Genomic DNA, 21392 nt, shown 5'->3' with positions numbered 1-21392 from the left:
GAGTGCCCTGCAGGAGGAGGAGGTACAAGAAAAAAGGGTTACTAGAAAAGTGTACTACTGGTGGAGGTACCTGCTGAAGTGTGGCTAGAAGACTGCCCTGCACTGGAAAGTAAAAGCAGAAAGGGTACTAGAAGAGTGCCCTAAACGAGGAGGAGGTACGAGCAGAAAGGGTACGAGAAGAGTGCCCGGCAGGAGGAGGTACGAGCAGAAGGGGTACTAGAAGAGTGCCCTGCAAGATGAGCTACGAGCCGAAGGGTTTACTAGAAGAGTGACCGGCAATGTAGGCGGTACGAACAGATGGGTAACTAGCAGAGTGGCCTACAGGAGTAGGAGGTACAAGCAAAAGGGGCACTAAAAGAGTGGTCTGTTGGAGGAGGAGGTACAAGTAATGAGGCAATTTCAAGCCAATCCAAAATGGCTGACGGGTAAGGAGCTCCGGCCGTGAGCTCCCCGGTTTGGGATTGCCTTTTGGCACAAATCCCTGGGGAAAAAAACGGATTGGAACACCTCTACCACAGATTGGACTTCCTCCACCACCGGACATCCTTGGACCGCTTTTCTGGGATTTCCTGGGCCCACCCGCAGCTTTTGCTGACTTAGCTTAAGCTGACTATCATCAACAAACGAAATGCCTACAGTGACTGCCTTCAGTAGAGCCCAGCTTCCTGGCCGAATGCACTGTTGGGCTGCACAGGCAGCTGAGAGGCGATGGGCTGGAGACCGCCCTGTGCTGTTTTGGGCAGTCACCTACCTTCCAGGCTTGGCCATGGTGGCTTGGCTTCCCGCTGCGACTTCCTCCTTGCTTCCCCTCCTGTGGCTGCTGCTTTCTGCACGCGAGTCGCTTCACTAGATGGTTTGGAGAGTGCCCGACGCGACGCTGCTGCCCTCTGTTGCTCTCTGAATGATTCCTAGCGACTGGGGAGAGAGCGGTGAGTTCCTGGTTTTCCGCTCTCTCGTTTCCCGTGACCGAGAATTACTTCCCCCCCTGATTGGTGTCTCGGGGTTTGATGGTCTGGGTTTCCAACATTTTGTGCTGAGGGTTGATGTGAAGATAACCCTAGCCCTCCATCTTAATATAGTGGATTTTATTTTCAGCTCGACGCTTGTTGCCATTCACTGACTTTTTCCCCAGCCGGACTGTCCCCTCACGACGATCCCCTCCTAACAAGACGCCTTCTCTCCTTTTGGCATTGAGGATCCGTCCGAGACATCCACTTTGCCCCGCCTTCCTCTTCTGACCCTCTCCACAGCCAGGTTGCGACAGCACTGTCTTTGAGGCCGTCCCCGGTTGCGGCGGCTTCCTTGTCCTCGCCCTGTCTGGTTTATTTGTTGAATTTGACTTTATGTGACTCATGATGTTTAGTTGTTCCTCATCACCGGTTTGCCTGACTTGTCCCTTGTCCAGTTTCGGGCTCATTACCCCTCCCCTTCCACCTTGTGTTCTCTTCTGACTTGTTCTTGCGTTTCTTCTTTCCCTGGTAGCCTTTGCAGGCTGTGTTATTTGTGCTCTGGTAGCTGCTGTAGTTCTGTACTATTGTTTGCTTACTGTGACTTTGCAATCTTCCCCTGAAGTTCTATCTCCCTGGCCGGTCTGCCTGACCCGTTCAACATTCCTACCACTTCTATTCCCCCACTACCCTCAATGCTTCACAGGACTGTTTCTATGTTTAGCTTCGCTTTGTCTTTGTTTTTGAACTGATGTAATTGAAGTAACCCTGTCCTCATGTTGTACGCTCTGATATCTCCGGGTTGAGCCAGCCAGGGCGATCCCAAAGCGCAAATCTCAGGTAACAGTGGAAGGATGCAAAGGGTTAGAAATTTTACAGGAACTCCCAAGCGCTAGGTGAGTTGCAAAATTGCAGTCAAATGATAGCCTCTAAAAATGTAACATTACAAACACATTTCCATGCATGTATGAGACCATGCAACATGGCCGTTACCCCATAGAGCTGCCTAGACAGCTATAGAGGAGATTGACTCTGGTTTACCCCCTCGGCCGTCACCTACCTAGCCAGACATTGGACACAGTTTCTGCGATCTCCTTCACTCTTTATTCCTGTGGCTGCTTCCCATCCTGGTCTGCCTGACCCGAGGTGCATTCCTTATATCTTTTTCTTTCCGCCTTACCTTCTATGCATTGAGGACATATGTCTCTGTTATGTAATGCTCTATTTCCTCAAGTGACCGGGTAACATTGTTTTTCTACGTGTTAGTGCTATTCTATGCTCTAGTAACATCTGTGTTACATGCTCTTGTAACTGATGTAATTTGAAATTTGTATCTCACTTATCCTCATGTAAAACGCTCTGATGGCTCCGGGTGTAGCCAGCGCTATATAAAACTATTCAAATAAATAAATAAAACAAGCAAAGGGGTTACTAGAAGAGTGCACTGCTGGTGGAGGTACATGCATAAGCGGTACTGGAAGAGTGTCCAGTTGGAGGAGGAGGAGGCACTAGAAGACTTCCAGAAAGAGGCACGAGAAGAAGGGGTGCTAGAGCAGCACACTGCAGGTGGAGGTACGGGTAGAAGGAGTACCAGAAGAGTGCACACAAGTGGAAGCTATCTAGGAAATGAGATCACAGGTGCCCAGGATGAACAAACAAATCTTGACCACCTTTAATGCTACTCAGTGGAGGCAAATGCTCTAAACGGCAACAATATTGTGCAGTTCTGGACTTTAAGGATCTGCTTGTGAGAAGATCCCTCCAATTTATGGATTAAATCATCCTAGAATAGTGCGAGTTGTTTGAATAAAGAGGAGGAAATGAGAGACCCTATATAACATTTTGTAGAAGAACCAGACATGAGCAAAGGTGTGGCATGAACAGTTGTAACAACATTCACATGAACATTAGCTTGCACTGTTCGCTCGGTTTATGTAACTGTAGAATGTATTGAGGTTACATGGAATGGTATGGGTTGAAATGTGAACAGAGGCAGAAAGCTGGAGTCAGTCTGAGCGCTTGGATGGAATCTCCTTTCCTGATAATAAACCTATCTAACTATAACCAGCTGACGATCGTCTTTCTGGACACCAGTTTTTACAAAAGGATTTGGAATGTTGGACTCTTTATAAAAAAAGTCGTATATGACCCACATGCAGTGGGGCTAGATCACAAGTTCTTGTTAGAATAAGAACTCAACGTACTGTTCATAGGGTGACACCAGGTGTACAGCTGGTGAATGGAAAGTGTCCTTATTATAAATAGAAAAAAACTCTAAAGAAGTTAGTTGTGAACTATTAAAAAAAAAAAATTGTGAAGTGCTTTCGGTGCAATGTTTGAAACATCAAGACACGTGTTGGTTGTAGTGGCTATATTGATTCGCAGTAAATGACTAGACATTAATAACCATTCTCAGAAGAACAGCATTTGTGATATAATACTCCGTACATCAGAGCTTTTAGGAAGAGCTGGACATGAGAGTACCCAAGTAATTCATGACCATCAATTACGTAAATGGTATTTAGGGTCAATATAATTCAGAATGTGTCAAAGATAAAATTATTTCTCATAAATATTACTTTTTTTATACAAGTATGAATTGTTATTCAGGTTTCTCTGCTACCCACATATGTATATTGTCTATTGAAATTATAAGTCAGTTGAGTTACTGCCTTAGTGGGAAGTAGCAAACCAAGGACCACTTTCATCAGATAACCCAAACACATAGGACCCTTAGAGGTTCATCAACAGGTCCAGGGCCATCGTCCTAGACTGACACAAGAGGTTCATCAACAGGTCAGGACTCATCTTCCTAGAATGAAGAGAGGCTACATCTAAAGGTCACAAGAGGGCATCCTGGAATTAGTCTTTAGGTCATATCAATGGGTCCAGGTCCACCATTCTAGTAAGAGGCAAGAGTAGTCTACTCTTGTAAGAAGAATGAGCCTCCCCTGTTTTGTGGGTCTTACTGGGCCCATTTCTTTTGTCCCCATTGACACAAAACTATACGCCAACCTTCTAGCTACATTGGTGGTGGGCTGGGTTCATTAGTGGCAGAAGAGTCCACATTGCGCACTAACGTGGCAGCATCCCTTCTCGAGTCGGCTCAAGGGCTTCATAGACACTTAACCATCTTTTTCCTAGAAAAAGAAATGGCATTTGAACATGTGTTTAGACTAAATGGTGAATTACATGTTTGTGGTAACATTGACAGATCATGGTCATTATAAACAACTTCAAATAGACTATTCTATGTAGCACTTATATAGCACTTAGCTATCCTTAGGCATCCCAGTGCTGATAGGGTGGATAGAGGAACCTAGAGGGAGCTGTTGTGGAAGAGCCAGGTCTTTAATGATTTGCGAAAGGGGAGTTCCTTATTTCTGATTTTCTGCTAAAGGAATCAAATCAGGCTCCCCTCACGATCCTGCCCCTGCCAAATTCCTGGCCAGTGCCATGAGTCTTCTGGCACCGTATGTGGGCCATATATTGTCTACCTCTTTTAACACTGGCAAGGTCCCACACGGGTGGAAACAGGCAGTCGTACTGCCTCTTAAGAAAAAACCCCATATCAGTGCGTCCCAGCTTAGCAACCTGCGCCCCATTTCGCTCCTACCCTTCTTCTCAAAACTGGCGGAAAAGCTGGTCAACCAACAACTCTCAGCACACATAGAGTCCAGAGGCCTCCTGCATACCAACCAGTCGGGCTTCCGGGCCCGCCACTCCACAGAATCAGCCCTCCTTTTTTCGACTGAGGCACTGAGGAAGCACGTGGACGCCGGGCATGTGGCGGCACTAGTGCTCCTGGACCTCAGCGCAGCCTTCGACACTGTAGCACATCATACGCTGCTACAGTGTCTGAAGAAAGGAGGGGTGACAGGCACGGCCTGGTTATGGCTGGAATCTTTTCTTACGAACCGTAGCTTCTCGGTGGAGCAAGGAGGAGCACGCTCCGACACCTTTGACCTCGGTCAAGGAGTGCCTCAGGGATCAAGCCTCAGTCCAACCCTTTTCAATTTGTATGTCACCCCCGTGGCTACTACTGCGGAGCGCTATGGGGTGGAAGTAGTGACATACGCAGACGACACTCAGCTGGTGGTCGCTCTGACCCAACCTGCTGAACAAGCCGCCGCGAACTTCTCATCATGCCTCCAAGAGCTGGCTGGATGGATGGCGAAGAACTGCCTCCGTCTGAACGGAGACAAGACTGAGGTGCTAATTGTAGGAAAACCCCCCTCAGTCTGGTCATCTGCCTGGTGGCCACAGACCCTGGGGCCTCTCCCTACCCCCAGTGATCAGGTCAAGAACCTTGGAGTATGGGTGGACTCAAAGCTTAATTACGACTACCACACCAGACGGGTAGCTGGTACGTGCTTTTCGATTCTACGGAAACTCCGTAAGACCCTGGACCTGCTCCCAGAATCCTCAAGGAAGACCCTGGTCCACGCTCTTGTCACTTCGAGACTGGACTACGGCAATGCCTTGTATCTAGGCACCAACGCCACTAGTCGGCGTCGACTGCAGACAATCCAGAATGCTGCCGCCCGCCTGGTCCTCCGGCTGCCCAGAAGAGCCGCCTCAAAAAAATCTTTACAAATACTTCATTGGCTTCCGATCAATGAAAGGATCGACTTCAAGGTCCTATGTATTGGTCACAGGATCGTACATGGCAAGGGCCCGGCCTTCCTTCGGAACCTTCTATGCCCCTATACGCCTACCCGACAACTCCGCTCATTAGGAGCAGGCCTCCTCGCTGTCCCCAGACACAAGAAAGCCAGAATGGGGGGTAGATCCTTTCGTTCTCTGGCGGCACATAAATGGAACTCTCTCCCCTTGAGCTTAAGAGTGGAAACATCGGAGCTCATCTTCCGCAGGAAACTTAAAACATTCCTCTTTCCTAAAGAATAGCCCCGTCTTTGTCTGACTGACGTAGCAACTAGCTCTTCTGACAGCGCGGGGACACACTGACAGTGTAACCAGGCGCTATACAAACTCAGAAATGAATAAATAAATAAATAAATGAGTCAGGAAGGCTGTTCCAGAATTTAGCTGCATTAAAAGCAAAGGAGCGACCTTCAAACTAAGGGCACTGTGACCAAATGTGCATAGAAAGAGTGCAGAGTTCTGCTGGGGAGGTAAAGCGATACCAAGGGATGGGTGATCGAAGGCTCTATGAATGCTGCAGAGTGATTTAACCCAATGAAGGGTGCTCAAGGCAAGCATTGATATTATTGCCAAGAATCAATATCTCGGTGTTTCCTTCATTTAACTTAAAGCAAGAACTACTCATCCAGCTAGCAACTTTCTCACGACAGGACCTAGCGGAGAAGGGAGGGAGTTTTGAGTGTGAGTGAGGGAAAAGACCAGTTGTGTAGCATCTGCATAGGAAACTACTGACATACCAAACGGCAAAGATGATATCTGTCAATGGCCTCTTATATACATTAAAAAGGGTGAGGCTTATACAGCTTTTCAATGCCTCGCACATTTTTGTGACCACTAGGTTCTTTATGCAGTAATCTCTACCTTTATCTGGAACCACAGAAAATCCCAGTGAGCTTATCATTACCTACTCTAAATGTCTAATTATATAGCTCACTGTTCACCCTAACCCTAAAGATAGGTACAATTGAAAGTAAGCGGCTACCTGCATTAGGGAAAAAATAGCCGCTTTCGAACAGAAGTGCTTGAAAACCTCTTAGAAAATGGCTAATTTGCTTTCTTTACACTTCTCTCAGATTGTGCTTCCATTTTGCTTTCCATTTCTATTCTGCTTTTTTCACAGTTTGCTCCTTCGTTTCCATATGTTAATTACTGTCACTGGAATTGCTTGGTGTATTATTATTATTTTTATTAGGGAGATTTATAAAGCGCCTGGTTTACGCCCACAGGCGTGTCCCCGCGCTATGATAAGTGGGGTGAGCAGTCCAAGCAGCCATCACAACCGTCTACCGTCTAAATAGGTGAGTCTTAAGTTTCCTTCTAAACACGGATTCTGAGGACTCCAAACGTAACTCTGACGGTAGGTCATTCCACTGCTTCCACTATATTGCAATCTCTCTAACAGAAAAAGACATAAATAATCTATATATAGATGTACTATTGACTTGTACGTGACACTAAGATTTCACTTTACATTGATTGATTGATTGATTGATTGTGGGTTTGTAAAGCGCTAGAATCGACTCCCGAAGGAGTATCTCTGCGCTGTAGACCGCTGGGGAACCCGTCCTGGCTTCCCTGTGAGATGGTCCCTACTGGGTATCTCCAAGGTGAAACCAGGCATCCCCGGCGTATGTGGGGGGCCGTTGTGGAGATGAGGCAAGCTAATGCCCAGAGTTGCCGAGTGTGATCCCTAGTAAGAGTAGGCACCGAGGTGAGAATTATCGAGTCCGTTGACCCTGGTCCAAGACCTTGCCGCGTCGGGAATTGAACCCTGGTCCCGGGCTGTCCTCTGCTCCCGGGTCTGCCGCCTCTAACCAGTGAGCCACACCACTCTACATTCCACTGTTTGTATACTGAATTAGGCTCTACGTATCAATTCAGACAACGTAAATTACCTCTGTATACTGTGTGGGGCTGTCAGAATGCATGGGGTCACTGTGCATGAACTCTGCGAGGAGATCATGTGTGTTCTGTTCATACATTTTTAATGCTGCACACAAAATATGAATATTTCACTAAACATGATCTCACCTTCAGGAGTTCCCACGCTGGCACCTCACACTTCTTTTCTATCTCTGTTATCAAGGCATTGAGAGAGGTGATTTGATTAGACAGTTTTTGGATATTTGCATTTTCAACCATGGTAATCTTCTTCTCCATCTTCTCCAGTTTTTCATGCAGTGTTTGTTCATTTTCTTTCAGGAGTTGCCTCAGTTTTTCAAACTCAGATTCAATTTTCTGCTTCTCAGTTCTTAACTTACTCTGTGAGAAGTAAAGAAAAGATGGTTAGGTATTAAAAGCCTCTCAGAAGACGTCCCTAGAAAGGGGGGGTCCAGAGGGAGGGTAGAGGGGTTGATTACTTCTTCCAAAAATCAGACCACTAGACTAGCGTGCTTTTCCTAATTTCTGAACTACCTTCCCTTTTACCGTCATCCATCCTTCACCTCACGAACTGTAGAGAGATCAGAATTTGTGAAGCTGCAGATAGCTCGATCCATGGAGCGAGTGCGAGGAAGCAAACCCGCTGCAGGCAGAGACAGACAAAGACTCAGAGACAGGCTGAGTGGAGAGACTGGCTGAAGTCAAGTGTGAGTAGAAGTCACTGACGGGAGGGAGTGTAAAAGAGGTGAAAACAGGAATTTTCAGTACTTGGTGTGGGAGACACGAGATCTGGGCAGTTCCGGCTGCACATGTCCTGCCAGGATGGGGAATCACTGAAGTGGTAATTTCACGTTCAAAATCATATAGACATTGTGCCCTCATTAGGATGTCGGTGGGCCAGTCACCAACAGGACGTCGGTGGCAGAACCACCGACATCTGCAGAAGCGGTCCGACCATCGGAGTATGATCCAGCAGTTGGAGGTATAGCGCAGAGGGACCGACCTCTGCTTTTCAGGGTAGTGGTGGTACCACAATCCCTACTATATAGGTGGTGCCTGCCCAGGCACCGCTGTAGGGATGACGATGTCTGTTTCCCACTGCCTTTTCATGTTGGTTTAACTGCCATGAAAAGACAGACAGAAAGGGACTTTGGGGGCACAAGCAGGTTCCCCATCCCTCCTAAGCCTCTGCTGTGGGTCCTGGGCCTTCATGGCGGTCGGATTGTAATAAGGCGGGTGGAGCTGCTGAGTACATGTTGGGCAGACTCCATCCCAATACGATGTTGGTCGGATGCTCGTCCGACCATCATCGTAATGAGGGCCTATGTGTTTACTGTTATTGAATCAAGAATTACCAGATAAATCTATATTACTGCACTGTTTCTACAGGAAATTAACACTTTCCTATAGCGGCTGGGTGAAGAGATTGGTTAGATACCTTGTCCCATTCTAAGATAGGAGGCTGTGATTTATCACAAGAGGTATGTTCCACGGTGGCTCCCGGAAGGATTCTGTGTGTTATCAGGTGAGGTATGTCACACTGTAGCTTAGGAGGCTGTGTGTTATCAGGTGAAGTATTTCACACTGTGTCTTAGAGAAGCACTCTGTGTGTCATTAGGTGAGATATGTCATACTGTAGCTAAGGAGCCTGTGTGCTATTAGGTGAGGTATGTCCCACTATAGCTTTGAATAGTAACCTGTGTGTTACCAGGTGAGGTACATCACACTGTAGCTTAGAGCAGGGGCCTGCGTGTTATCAGGTTGAGGTATGTCCCACTGTGAATGTGATCAGGAGCCTGTGTGTTATAAGCTGAGGTATGTCACACTGTACCTTAGATCAGGAGCATCTGTGTTGTCAGGTGAGGTATGTCACACTGTGGTTTAGAGCAGGAGCCTGTGTGTTATCAGGCGAGGACCTCACGCTGCAGCTTAGATCAGGAGCCTGTGTGTTATCAGGTGAGGTATGTCACACTGTGGCTTAGAGCAGGAGCCTGTGTGTTATCAGGTGAGGTATGTCACACTGTGGCTTAGAGCAGGAGCCTGTGTGTCATCAGATGAGATATGTCACACTGTAGCTTAGAGCAGGAGCCTGTGTGTTATCTGGTGAGGTATGTCACACTGTTGCTTGGAGCAGGAGCCTGTGTTTTATCCGGTGATGTATGTCACACTGCAGTTTATTGTAGGATCATGTGTGATATCAGGTGAGGTTCGTCACACTGTAGCTTAGGGAAGGAACTTGTGTGTTATTAAGTGAGGTATATCTCACTGTAGTTTATTATAGGATCATGTAAGTTATCATGTCAGGTGTGTTACATGGTAGCTTAGGACCCTGTGTGTTATCAGGTGAGGTATGTCACACTGTGGCTTAGAGCAGGAGCCTGTGTGCTATCAGGTGAGGTATTGCTATTATCAGTAAATGCGATGTCAATGTACACCACAATATATGCACACACAACAATATCAATACCAGTCAATACGACATTGATGCACCTCATAATATATGTACGCAAAACAAGGTCAAAACCAGTAAATCCGTTGTCGATGCACGCTGTGAAAAATGCATGCATAATAATAGGAATGTCGGTAAATGTGATATCAATGACCGCCAACTTTTATGTACACGTAATAATAAACTCGTACCATTGCTGTCGAGTTCATCCAAGATGTCCCCCCCATCAACCAGAGTCAGATATACATGCTCAGACAGGCCCCGAGACCCAAACCCAAGCCTACTGATTGATAAGTCACAGGTGGGGTACACTTAGACTGAACACAAACGTGTGAACAGGGAAAACCTAGTTGGCCCCACAGATAAGACAGTTGCACCACATTAGGTCCGAAGAGATTGGCCCCAATAAACATGTTTGGTCAAAGACTCTTGCATCACCAAAATACCACAAAGTCAGATGCCACCTGCAGTTTGGGACACATAGTCAATCACAACACAGCATGCATTAAGATAATTAAAATATTGTTTTTACAACTGTATTTTTGATAACGAAATTAACACAGATATTTTTTAAAACAATAGTATTTACCTAAAAAATTGATGTTTTTGTCAGCAATATTTCTAGATCACCATATTTATGTATCACGATATTAAAAACTCAATATTTATGTATTACGCTAATTCTGGTCTGATATTGTGTCCAAATACCCACACAGGCTCCTGCTCTTAGCCACAGTGTGAGATACCTCACCTGATAATACACAGGCGACTGATCTAAACCACAGTGTGAAATACCTCATCTAACACACTCGCCCCTAAGCTACAGAGTGACATACCTTACCAGATAACTTTCATGCTCCAGCTCTTAGCCACAGTGTGACATACCTCACCTGATAAAACACAGCTCCTAAGCTACAGTGTGCTATGCCCCACCTGGTAGCACACAGGCTCCTGCTCTGAGGTACAGTGTGACGTACCTCACCTGATCATATAAAGATTTGTGCTCTAAGCCACAGTGTGACTTACTTCATCTGATAACACACAGGATCCTGCTCTAAGCCACAGTTGGCTGGGGGTGAGTGTGATTTGCTCAAACGCTCCGTCCATCGTCTCCTTTGGTATCGCTTTGTTAGCGCTAAGTTGGCAGGGTATGCCCAGACGTGGGTCCCTTGCTCACTTTGCCACTGGATTCAAAGTAGCCTGGCTGATTAGCCAGAAACTGGTCCCAGGATGCTTGTTTCTGGTCCAGGGAAGACATGGCTTGGCAGTTCGGGCTGGACCGGGGTGGTGGAGTGAGCTATAGAATGATGATGGATTATACCCAGATCAGTTGACTGGGGGTGAGTGTTTGATTTGCTCAAACGCTCCGTCCATCTTCTCCTTTGGTATCGCTAAGCCACAGTGTGACACACCTCACCTGATAACACACAGGCTCCTGCTCTAAGCCACAGTGTGACACACCTTGCTGATAACACACAATCTCCTGCTCTAATCTACAGTGTGACACACCCCACCTGAAAACACACAGGCTTCTGCTCAAAGACCCAGTGTGATGTACCTCACCTGATTACACACAGGCTGTTGATTTAAGCTATGGTGTGACACACCTCACCTGATAACACATAGGCTCCTGCTCTAAGCCACAGTGTGACATACCTCACCTGATAACACACAGGCTCCTGATCTAAGCCACAGTGTGACATACCTCACCTGATAACCCATGCCTGGTGAGAGAAGGAAGGAGAGTGCCATATGAGAGTACAGCCTGTCCCCTCAGGACATTTCCGGCATGAGAAACACCCAGAGAAAGTGGAGTCCATTTCGGAGAGAGGACAGGAGCAATTTGAGGTGAGTGAGGTCTCCCAGTCTCCCGGAGCAGTTCCCTATGTGGACTGGGCCAAACCATTCCAGTGAGAATCAACATTGTGTCACACGAATCCCTGCCTATCCCTCATATAAATGACAATAATGTTAGTGCTGTTCCAAGGAAGAATGTAAGTGATTGATGTAAAACATGGTATTTTTCATTTGTTTGAGCAATGTTAATAAAAAGATTTATTTAAAAAACTGTGTCTTACACTGCCATGATCAGTGCCTGCAGCTCCCTGACATCAGAACTGCAGCAAGAAGAACCACCATCAACGATCACTGCTGCGTTTGCGTTTTTGCGTTATATTGACATTGTAGATTCATTATTTTATAATGGCTTGTACTACTGCCATGCTGTGTTTGTGTCTTATAAGTTGCATTTACAGTTTGTGGGTATGTTATACTATACCAGTCGGACTAGTTCATATCTTTACATGTGTGTGACAATACATTGGACAAAAGTATATTCTTGCTCGTGCTCGACATATTAGCTTTGTTTACATCGGGCATGTGCTTAATGCCGCTTTCACAACGGTGCACTTAATTGCATGACCTATTCGCCTAGTTTGTCTGTGGGCACCAACCTATGAAAGATTTTGTTGTTATCTACTGCTCATAAGCATGGTATAATGCAATGCAAATGCTTGAGGGCGTGGGAACACATTTTATCCCACACAAAGTTATGCCACCTCAACAGAATAATGGCACCATTAACTTTACAAATGCCAATAAACCTTCTTAAGACTACAAGCAATATACGTTCAGGGCTGGGACTTATGTATGTATATTTGGATCTGAAAGAAATAGGTTAGTATTAGATTCCTTACCTTAGAATATCCCCTGGCGTCAGACTGGATCCGGAAATTTTTGCGTAGCAGTACCCATGCTCGTCGGTAGGCGTCGTCCGCGGCTCCGCGTCCGTCGACGGCGTCGTGGGCGCCGTGATGACGTCGTCGGAGTACTTAGATGCCGCCTCTGCGTGCTGACGTCAGTTCTTCTTTTTTCCGTTATGATCCTTTGTGATCTACTTTTGAAGTCTCTCGACTCAGACGGTGCCGGTAGGGATGCCCGGCTTCAAGCCCTGCGCCGACTGATGTCGGTTACCGACCCCCATCGCCGATGCCTGCACTGTCTAGGCCCGGACCACGACGACAAGTCCTGCTCCGACTGCCGGGCCCTGACGTCTAAAGCTAGACGGGAGCGGTCCCGCAAGCGACTCAAGCTCCGGCAGTCCGCCTGCGCCGCTCGAGGTCCCGGTCCGAAAGGAGGTCGAGGGACGGGTCGCGGGGCCGGAGTCACCACAGTTCCGGGAGTCATCATCGGTCTTCGGGCTCGAAGTACTCAGGGCCTTGAGCTCCCCGTCGCTGCCCTGAGGACTAACCTCCTCAGATGAGTTCCTTAAACCACAGGCAAGCTCTGCCGAGCCTCTGCTGCGGTTTAATGAGGCCTTATCAGATGTTCTTCTGGGCACCTGGTCCAAGCCCGCCACAGGTCTGCCTGTGGATATGAACGTGGCCAGGCGCCACGGCCCGGCTCCGGGCGACCCTTGCTTTCTGTCTACCCACCCCACCCCCGAGAGCCTGGTCGTCCAGGCCTCTAATTCCCAGACCGCATTCCCGTTGGCTCCCCCCGACAGGGAATCCAAGAGGTACGAGCAATACGGAAAGAAAGTATTCTCCTCCCTAAGTTTAGGATTGCGGTCAGTCAACACCGCATGCCTCTTGGGCCGCTACACCCACTCTCTGTGGGATACGGTCGCGGACGTGCTGCCAGAATGCCCGGTGGAGGTCCAGGCTAAACTCGGCCAAGTCCTTGTGGAGGGTCGAGATGCAGCGCGTTATTCCATCCGGTGTGGGCTGGACATTACTGACTCACTAGGCAGAGCGATGGCAACAACAGTGGCGATACATCGCCAAGCCTGGTTGAGGTCTGCCAACTTCTCGATGACCAAAACACACTTATGGACATGCTGTTCGATGGCCGTCGCCTCTTTGGCGACAAGGCAGACCATGCGCTTGAGCGCTTTAAGGACTCCAGGGCTACGGCCAAGTCCTTGGGCCTCTCGGCCCCGCACCAGCAAACGGCTGCCTTTTGCCCCTTTCGTGGCCAAGGAAGGGGCGCTCCCACACGTACTGCCAGCCACAGGCTGCAGACTACCATCCAGCGCGGTGGCGGACGTGGAAACTGCCGTGGCGGCGGTCGGGGACAACGGCGAGGCCAGTCCACACCTACCCCTGCAGCATCCGCCTCAAAACCCTCCTAGTCCGAGCTTTCAGGCCCATGTGACGCCAGTGGGGGGCAGGGTTTGCCATCACCACCACCACTGGCGCACTGTCACATTGGACAGCAGGTGGGAGCTGCAAATCGTCCAAAGGGGCTACTCCCTTCCCTTCGAGGAGTCCCCTCCAGCCATGCCACCGCAGTACCACCACGTGTCGTGGGATCACTTGAAACTTCGGCAAGAGAACGTTACTGCCCTCCTGGACAAGGGGGCCATCAAGCGCGTTCCTGGGCCAGAAGTAGGGTGTGGTTGTTACTCCCACTACGTTCTGGTACCCAAGAAGGGCAAAGGGGGGCCTATGCCCTATCTTGGACCTACGGAACGTCAACGGCTTCCTCCGGAAGGAGAAGTTCAAGATGCTGACATTGGCTTAGGTCTTAGCTGCCCTAGACCCTGGAGACTGGATGGTAGCGTTGGACTTGCTGGACGGTTATTTTCATATCCCCGTCCTGCCGGCCCACCGGCGCTACCTGCAGTTCACGGTAAACCACAAGCACTTTTAGTTTACCGTGCTCCCCTTCAGCCTTACCAGCGTCCCACGTGTGTTCACGAAAGTGATGGTGGTGGTCGCAGCTCATCTGCGCAGGTTGGGGGTTTCAGTCTTCCCCTACCTCGACGACTGGTTGTTGGAAGGCGGGCTTGCTCCAGCCAGTCGTCAGCCACCTCCAGACTGCGGCCGACCTCCTGCACCTGCTGGGGTTCTCCATCAATGTGCCGAAGTCACACCTGTGTCCTTCTCAGAAGCTCCTCTTCATCGGAGCGGTTCTAGACTCGGCGCAGTTTCAGGTTTATCCTCCGGAACAGCGGGTTCGGGATATTCAGGCTCTGATTCCGATCTTTCAGCCTTTATCCCGAGTCTTGGTCAGGTTGTCGCTGCGGCTTCTGGGGCGGATGGCCTCCTGCATCCTTCTGGTGCATCACACCCGGTGGCGGATGCGGGCTCTGCAGTGGGACCTGAAGTTTCAGGGGACCCAGCATCAGGGCAACTTGTCCGACCATTCCTTGATCTCGGAGGGCGCTGCAAGACAGTTGCACTGGTGGCTCACGGACCGCGATCGGGTCAGCGGCAGATCCCTCTCCCTACCCCAACCGGAGCACATAGTTGTGACGGACGCGTCCCTCCAGGGCTGGTTGGGCCACATGGGAGAGGCGGAGATCAGAGGCCTCTGGTCTCCGGCAGAGTCCCGGCTCCACATCAACCTTCTGGAGCTGCGGGCGATCCGTCTTGCACTGAAGGCATTCCTCCCCTCTGTCCGGGGGAGTGTAGTGCAGGTGTTCACGGACAACACCACCCCCATGTGGTACTGCAACAAACAGGGCGGGGTGGGGTCGTGGACCCTATGCCAGGAGGCTCTGCACCTCTGGCAGTGGCTGGAACATCAGGGCGTGACCCTGGTGGTTCAACACCTGGCAGGTTCCCTGAACACCAGGGTGGACGAACTCAGCCGTCAGTGCATGATGGATCACGAATGACGTCTGAACTCGGACGTGGCGCAAGGACACTTTCAGCCGTGGGGAGAGCCTTGGTTAGATCTATCCGCCACAGAAGAGAACGCGCAATGTCATCAGTTCTACGCGCTGGAATTTCCAAGGCGGCACTCGCTCGGAGACGCTTTTCGTCGCGAGTGGAGTTGCGGTCTGTTGTACGCCTTTCCGCCTATACCACTTCTGCCCAGAGTGCTGAAGAAGATCAAACGTGACCGGGCCCAAGTCATCCTTGTGGCTCCGGACTGGGAATGAAGATACTGGTATCCCGAGCTACTCAGCATGTCAGTCGATCCCCCGATTCGTCTGCCTCTTCAGGAGGACCTTCTGTCGCAGCGGTAGGGGACGGTCCTCCACCCAAAACTGTCCAGTCTCCACCTCCATGCTTGGAGATTGAGCGGCCACAGTTGAGGCCATTTGACTTGCCTCCTGAAGTTTGTAATGTGATTCTGGCAGCCAGGCATCCCTCGACAAAGTCGGTATACGCCTGCAGGTGGAAAAGATTTGTGGCATGGTGCACAGCAAAGAATGTGGATCCACTCTCTGCCCCCCTTTCGGAGGTTCTCCTCTTCCATGCTTTCTCTTGCCCAGCAGGGCTCTGCTCTGGGTACTATCTAGAGCTACCTTTCTGCCCTTTCCGCTTCTTGAGGCTACCTGATCAGCCTTCTTTGTTCAAGTCCCCAATTGTTAACAGATTCTTGAAGGGCATCACTCATATGTTCCCCCAGTTTCTTTCGTGATGCGCCAGTGGGACTTGAATCTGGTTTTAACTTACCTGATGTGCGCTCCCTTTGAGCCACTTCATAACTGTCCTCTTCGCCTTCTTACTCTGAAGACTGCTTTCCTGGTTGCCATCACCTCTGCCAGGAGAGTGAGTGAGCTCCAGGCTCTTTCCTCTAAACCTCCTTTCCTTTATGTCCATCCGGACAAGGTTGTGTTGCGGACAAGACCCTCTTTCCTGCCCAAGGTAGTCACAGCCTTCCACATCGGGCAGTCCATCACATTGCCCGCCATCTTTCCGCCTCCGCATCCCTCTAAAGAGGAAGAGAACGGCTCCACCGTCTGGACCCAATACGTGCGCTGTCATCTATCTAGATCGCACACGCTAGTTCCGGGTGGATGACCAACTCTTTGTTGGTTACGTGGGCGCAAAGAAGGGGCGGGAGGTGCACAAACGGATCATCTATCGGTGGGTCGTGTTGTGCATCAAGGCATGCTACTCTTTGGCTAAAAATGAACCACCTGTTGGGCTGAGGGCCCATTCCACTCGGGCCACGGCAGCTACTACTGCCCTGGGCCAGGGAGTCCTCTTGCAGGACATTTGTCAGGCAGCTACGTGGGCCTCGCTGCACACGTTTGTAAGACACTACTGCCTGGACAGCCAAGTCCGGAGGGATGGCTTCTTTGGCCGTTCCGTCCTCCAGGACTTTCAGGTGTAATCATTGGTTCGCAGACCCGCCACCGGGGTTGGTATTGCTGGGGTATCTATTCTAAGGTAAGGAATCTAATAATATACCAAATTCTTTCAGATGCACAAGTTACTTACCTTCAGTAACGATATATCTGTAAGAAACAATAGTTAGTATTAGATTCCTTACCGCCCCACCCATCCTCCCCGTTCTGCGAATCGATGTCTAGGGTTAAGGTCATCCCCTTTCAGGGCCCTAGTTTCATGGCACCAGTGTTGGTTTTTATCATGGCTCTGCGTTTCTGGCACGGAAAAGCTGTGCATAAGAACTGACGTCAGCACGCGGAAGCGGCGTCTAAGTACTCCGACAACGTCATCACGGTGCCGATGACGGACGCGGAGCAGCGGACGACGCCTACCGACGTGCATGGGTCCAATCTGAAGCCTGGGGATATTCTAAGGTAAGGAATCTAATACTAACTACTGTTTCTTACAGATATATCATTATCAAATGGGAAGTAACTTGTGCATATTGGTCACAACATATAATCCCTCATTAATAAGGTTGATATGTTACTTTCCTTGAGGTAGCAGCTTACTGAGGTCTACAGCTAATTGTTCAATAATACTTTGACCGATACACCTCTATACGGTTTCAGTGTAAGATATTCTCCAATGACCTTCTTTCTAGATTTAGATGTTTGTATCACTATATTACCTTTGTGTTATTGTTTCAACATAGGTAGGAACTATATATAGCTTTCTCCGGTCATACAGACGCACCGCGTCCTGGACCATTTGGCTGTACTTTAAGGTTCAGAGGTAAGCAATGTCTGTTTATCTGTGGAGTTTGTTAATGGGATTAGTGATCTTATTGCTAGAGGGGCTTTTCTCTTGCACACTTGCTGAAGTGAACCCAAACTAGATATCTGACAGCAGCTCTATATCTATACAGTTAAAGTCTTAAAATGAACTTTCTCTATAATTGAGGGGTCTCTGGAAAATATATATTCATAGAATGGACTCATTCCCTTCGGATTTGTACTTCTGGTTTGTTACTAAACACAAATACATAGTGGTGTATCTCCTTTTGCAGTTATTTGGCATTACCCGGCTGGGTTACCATATCGTTTATCAAGGAAAGGTGGGTTCCTTATTATACCATGTCTATTTGACATGGATGGGTTTTATTACTCTTATTGTGTATACATTATGCCTTTTTTATGATATTTTCTTTCTTTTTAAGATACAGCCCCTTGATGAGACAGCTATCTCCTAGCTCTATGAATCTATCGCCCAACGACTACCAAAAATTCAGGCTAGGCTCACATCGCTACCTATGGACAGCTACATTTCCCCCTTTATTTCCTTTACCTACATATCAGATTAATGTATTTTCTAGCCAGTATCTTTATCTAGTCAGACTACCCATCTGTAAAGACACAGTTTGATGGAGGTTGGGGCACTGCTTCAAAGACCACATGTAAGTTAAAATATATAGGGACTATTGCATTTGACTGTATTTCTCAAGACTGATGGCTATATTATATATTTTTGATTTGTCTGATCACCTCCTAGATATCATTGCCATTTGCCTTGACTCATACAGACCGGTATCTTCTTCCAACCTCTAATGTCTGCTTGTTTCATCACAACACACGTCACCTTACCAGGGGTCGACTTACATTGGAGCCTTCATGTCTACAACCTGGTTTACTTTGCTAGGTTGGTTTATATAACCTCTTAATTTGTACACTCAGTGGCATGCTTTACAATATGAATGTGGATCCTCAAACATTTCACCATATGCTCTTTCTTCTTCCACATTTTTCTCACTTTTATTGGTCTATTTTTTACTTGTATTTAATATTTAACCTTCTCCTTTCCTCCCGGTGTGCACGGTCGACGAATATGCTGCTTTTCCCCACATACCATTACCTCGTATGTTGTTACAACGAAGTTGTTACAACAACTGCGTTGTAACAACGCATTCGCTTACCCCACAAGTCGTAACAACGACTTGCGGAGGGGTGGTGCTGGATGTTAGTAAAATTTACTATTCCAACTCCAGTCTGTGCGGACTGTAGGGAAGGTGTTGGATTTTAAATCCAACACCTTCTCCCCCCTCCGCAAGTCCTTGTAACGACTTGCGGGTAATGCATTGTCACAAAGTGGTCGTTGTTACGGCCGCATTGTAACAGCATGTGGGGTTACGGATGGGGGTGACAGCTGTTTACCAGGTGGACTTCTTCCTGTTGGTTGAGTGTCTCGCTATGGTTTACTGCCAATGATTTGATCTTATTTTTCAAGACACTTACCACAATCCTTCCTATGTTGCTCTAATATACCTAGCATTTACACTTAGCAAGTTTGTCTCTGTAATTTCATGCGTTCTGATTGGTATATATTTATGAATAATTTTACAGCCTTGAAAAAGTCACTGCATGACAAAACATGTGTTGGCTGTTATCCAGTATTGAATGTACTGAAGATGGATTGTTTCAATATGAATGTACGGAAGATTACAGAATCATTCTTCAATAAATCTCATGATTCAATTACAAATCCTTACTGTATGGACTTTTTGATATTCAGAGACTTCCTACTGAGTGCTATGGTATGTCTTGCTGGTTAATGTACACAGTGCTCTGGTATCTCTTGCTGGTTAATGTGCTCAGTGCTACGGTCTCTCTTGCCGTGCTATGGTATCTTTTGCCGGTTAATGTACACTGTGCTATGGTAAATCTTGCCGGTTAATGTGTACAGTGCTATAGTATCTCTCATCGGTTAATGTACACAGTGCTCTGGCATCTTTTGCCGGGTAATGTGCACAGTGCTATGGTATCTTTTGCAGGTTAATGGACACAGTGCTCTGGTATCTCTTGCTGGTTAATGTGCACAGTGCTATGGTATCTCTTGTGGGTTAATGTACACAGAGCTATGGTATATTTTGCCGGTTAATGTGCACAGTGCTATGGTATCTTTTGCCGGTTAATGGCAACGACGGCGGCAGTGACGAAGAAGGGTTAGTCGACAGTGGTGACGACGACTGTGTCGTCGTCGAGGGCTTCGACGACGAAAACATGGACTACGACGACGGCAGGAGCATCGACGGTCTCGTCGACGACGACGCCCATCTCGACGTCGAGTGTTCTTTCGTCAACGACGATTATTCCGTCGACGACGGCAATATTGACGGGATCGTCGACGATTTTGTCGTCGGAAAAGAGGATTGCCATCTCTATGACAAGGATCACACCGGACATGACCTCTCCTAGGAGAGTAATCCCCCTTGCCTCCAGCTCTGCTTTTAGAGGAGGATGACGATGAGTCAGAAGATGATGGACAGGACTCGTATGGCTATGCGAATAGTCCTTCCCAGCTTCTGGTCAAATGTCAGAAGACAGATTCTGATGGAGAGCACAGCCAGGAATGTGGTTATCACCATCATCGTTCTTCCCAGCCACAACAGTACTTGAAACAGGACATGGTATCTGTTCCTTCATCATTATTGCAGGACCTTCACAATATGCTGCAAGACTATAAATCAAGATGTTCACAACCTGCTGCTGCTACCGTTCCAACTATGCAGGACTTGCCTGCCCCTGCGGCTCCGCCAATAGCTGCTCCTGAAATGCCATCTCAGGTACCATCTCGGCCACAGACTCTGGTTCCACAAGAGCCTTTGGTTCAATTGGAACCCATGATGATTCATCGGAGGACAATGAAAATTTTGATGAAAGGCCTGGTCAAGGGGTGGAATGGGATGAGTATGTCATTCCTGACCCAGCATCTCCGTGTCGGATACGGTGGACTCCCCGTCAGCAGATATAGGGGGGTTTCACAAGCTAATGGAGAGAGCGGCTGGCAGATTCAAACTATCTATGCCTTCTACTTCCACTGAGTGTTATTTATATGATTTTAAAGAACCTTATAGGAAGGTAACGAGATCCATCCCTATTGTTCAACATCTGTGGGATGAAGGCCTTAAGGCGATGAAAAATCCAGCGAAGGTGGTCCCTGTACTACCGCGCCTCGACAAAAAATACAAAGCGTCTGAGGATAGTCCGGCGTCTTTGACGGGGCACCCGCGACCAGACTTGGTAATCTCACAAGCGGCACAAAGGAAGTCTGGCAACCCCTCGGCTCCTTTAATGACTCCTCCGGATAAAGAGGGCAGGAGGCTGGAAAAAGATTTTCTTCAATGGCGAGTCTGTTGGTGAGAGCAGCTAATGCCTTGGCGATATTGGGCACGTACGATCGCCAACTTTGGTGTGATCTCGCCATACTTAGAACAACTTCCTCCGGAGTCCAAGACAGAGGCAAAAAAGATCTTGCAAGAAGGGGATAGCAACATCAATGGAAGTCATAGACTGTGCCATATATTTTGCCACAACAGCTTTTCGT

At 48.2% G+C, this 21392-nt stretch overlaps 1 protein-coding gene across 1 annotated transcript in view; it reads right to left on the bottom strand.

Moving 5' to 3' along the window:
- The window catches only part of LOC147710223 (E3 ubiquitin-protein ligase TRIM39-like), a 150818-nt gene that overhangs the window by 79074 nt on the left and 50352 nt on the right, over positions 1–21392 (bottom strand). Inside the window, exon 3 of the mRNA XM_086920903.1 lies at positions 7644–7874. Within this exon, the coding sequence (XP_086777029.1) occupies positions 7644–7874 (231 nt within the window). The remainder of the gene's footprint in view (positions 1–7643; positions 7875–21392) is intronic.

This window comes from Lissotriton vulgaris, chromosome 5 (assembly GCF_964263255.1).
Source record: "Lissotriton vulgaris chromosome 5, aLisVul1.2, whole genome shotgun sequence".
NCBI lineage: Eukaryota > Metazoa > Chordata > Amphibia > Caudata > Salamandridae > Lissotriton > Lissotriton vulgaris.
Note: the sequence above shows the minus strand (reverse complement) of the source record. Positions and strands in the feature narration are given on the sequence as shown.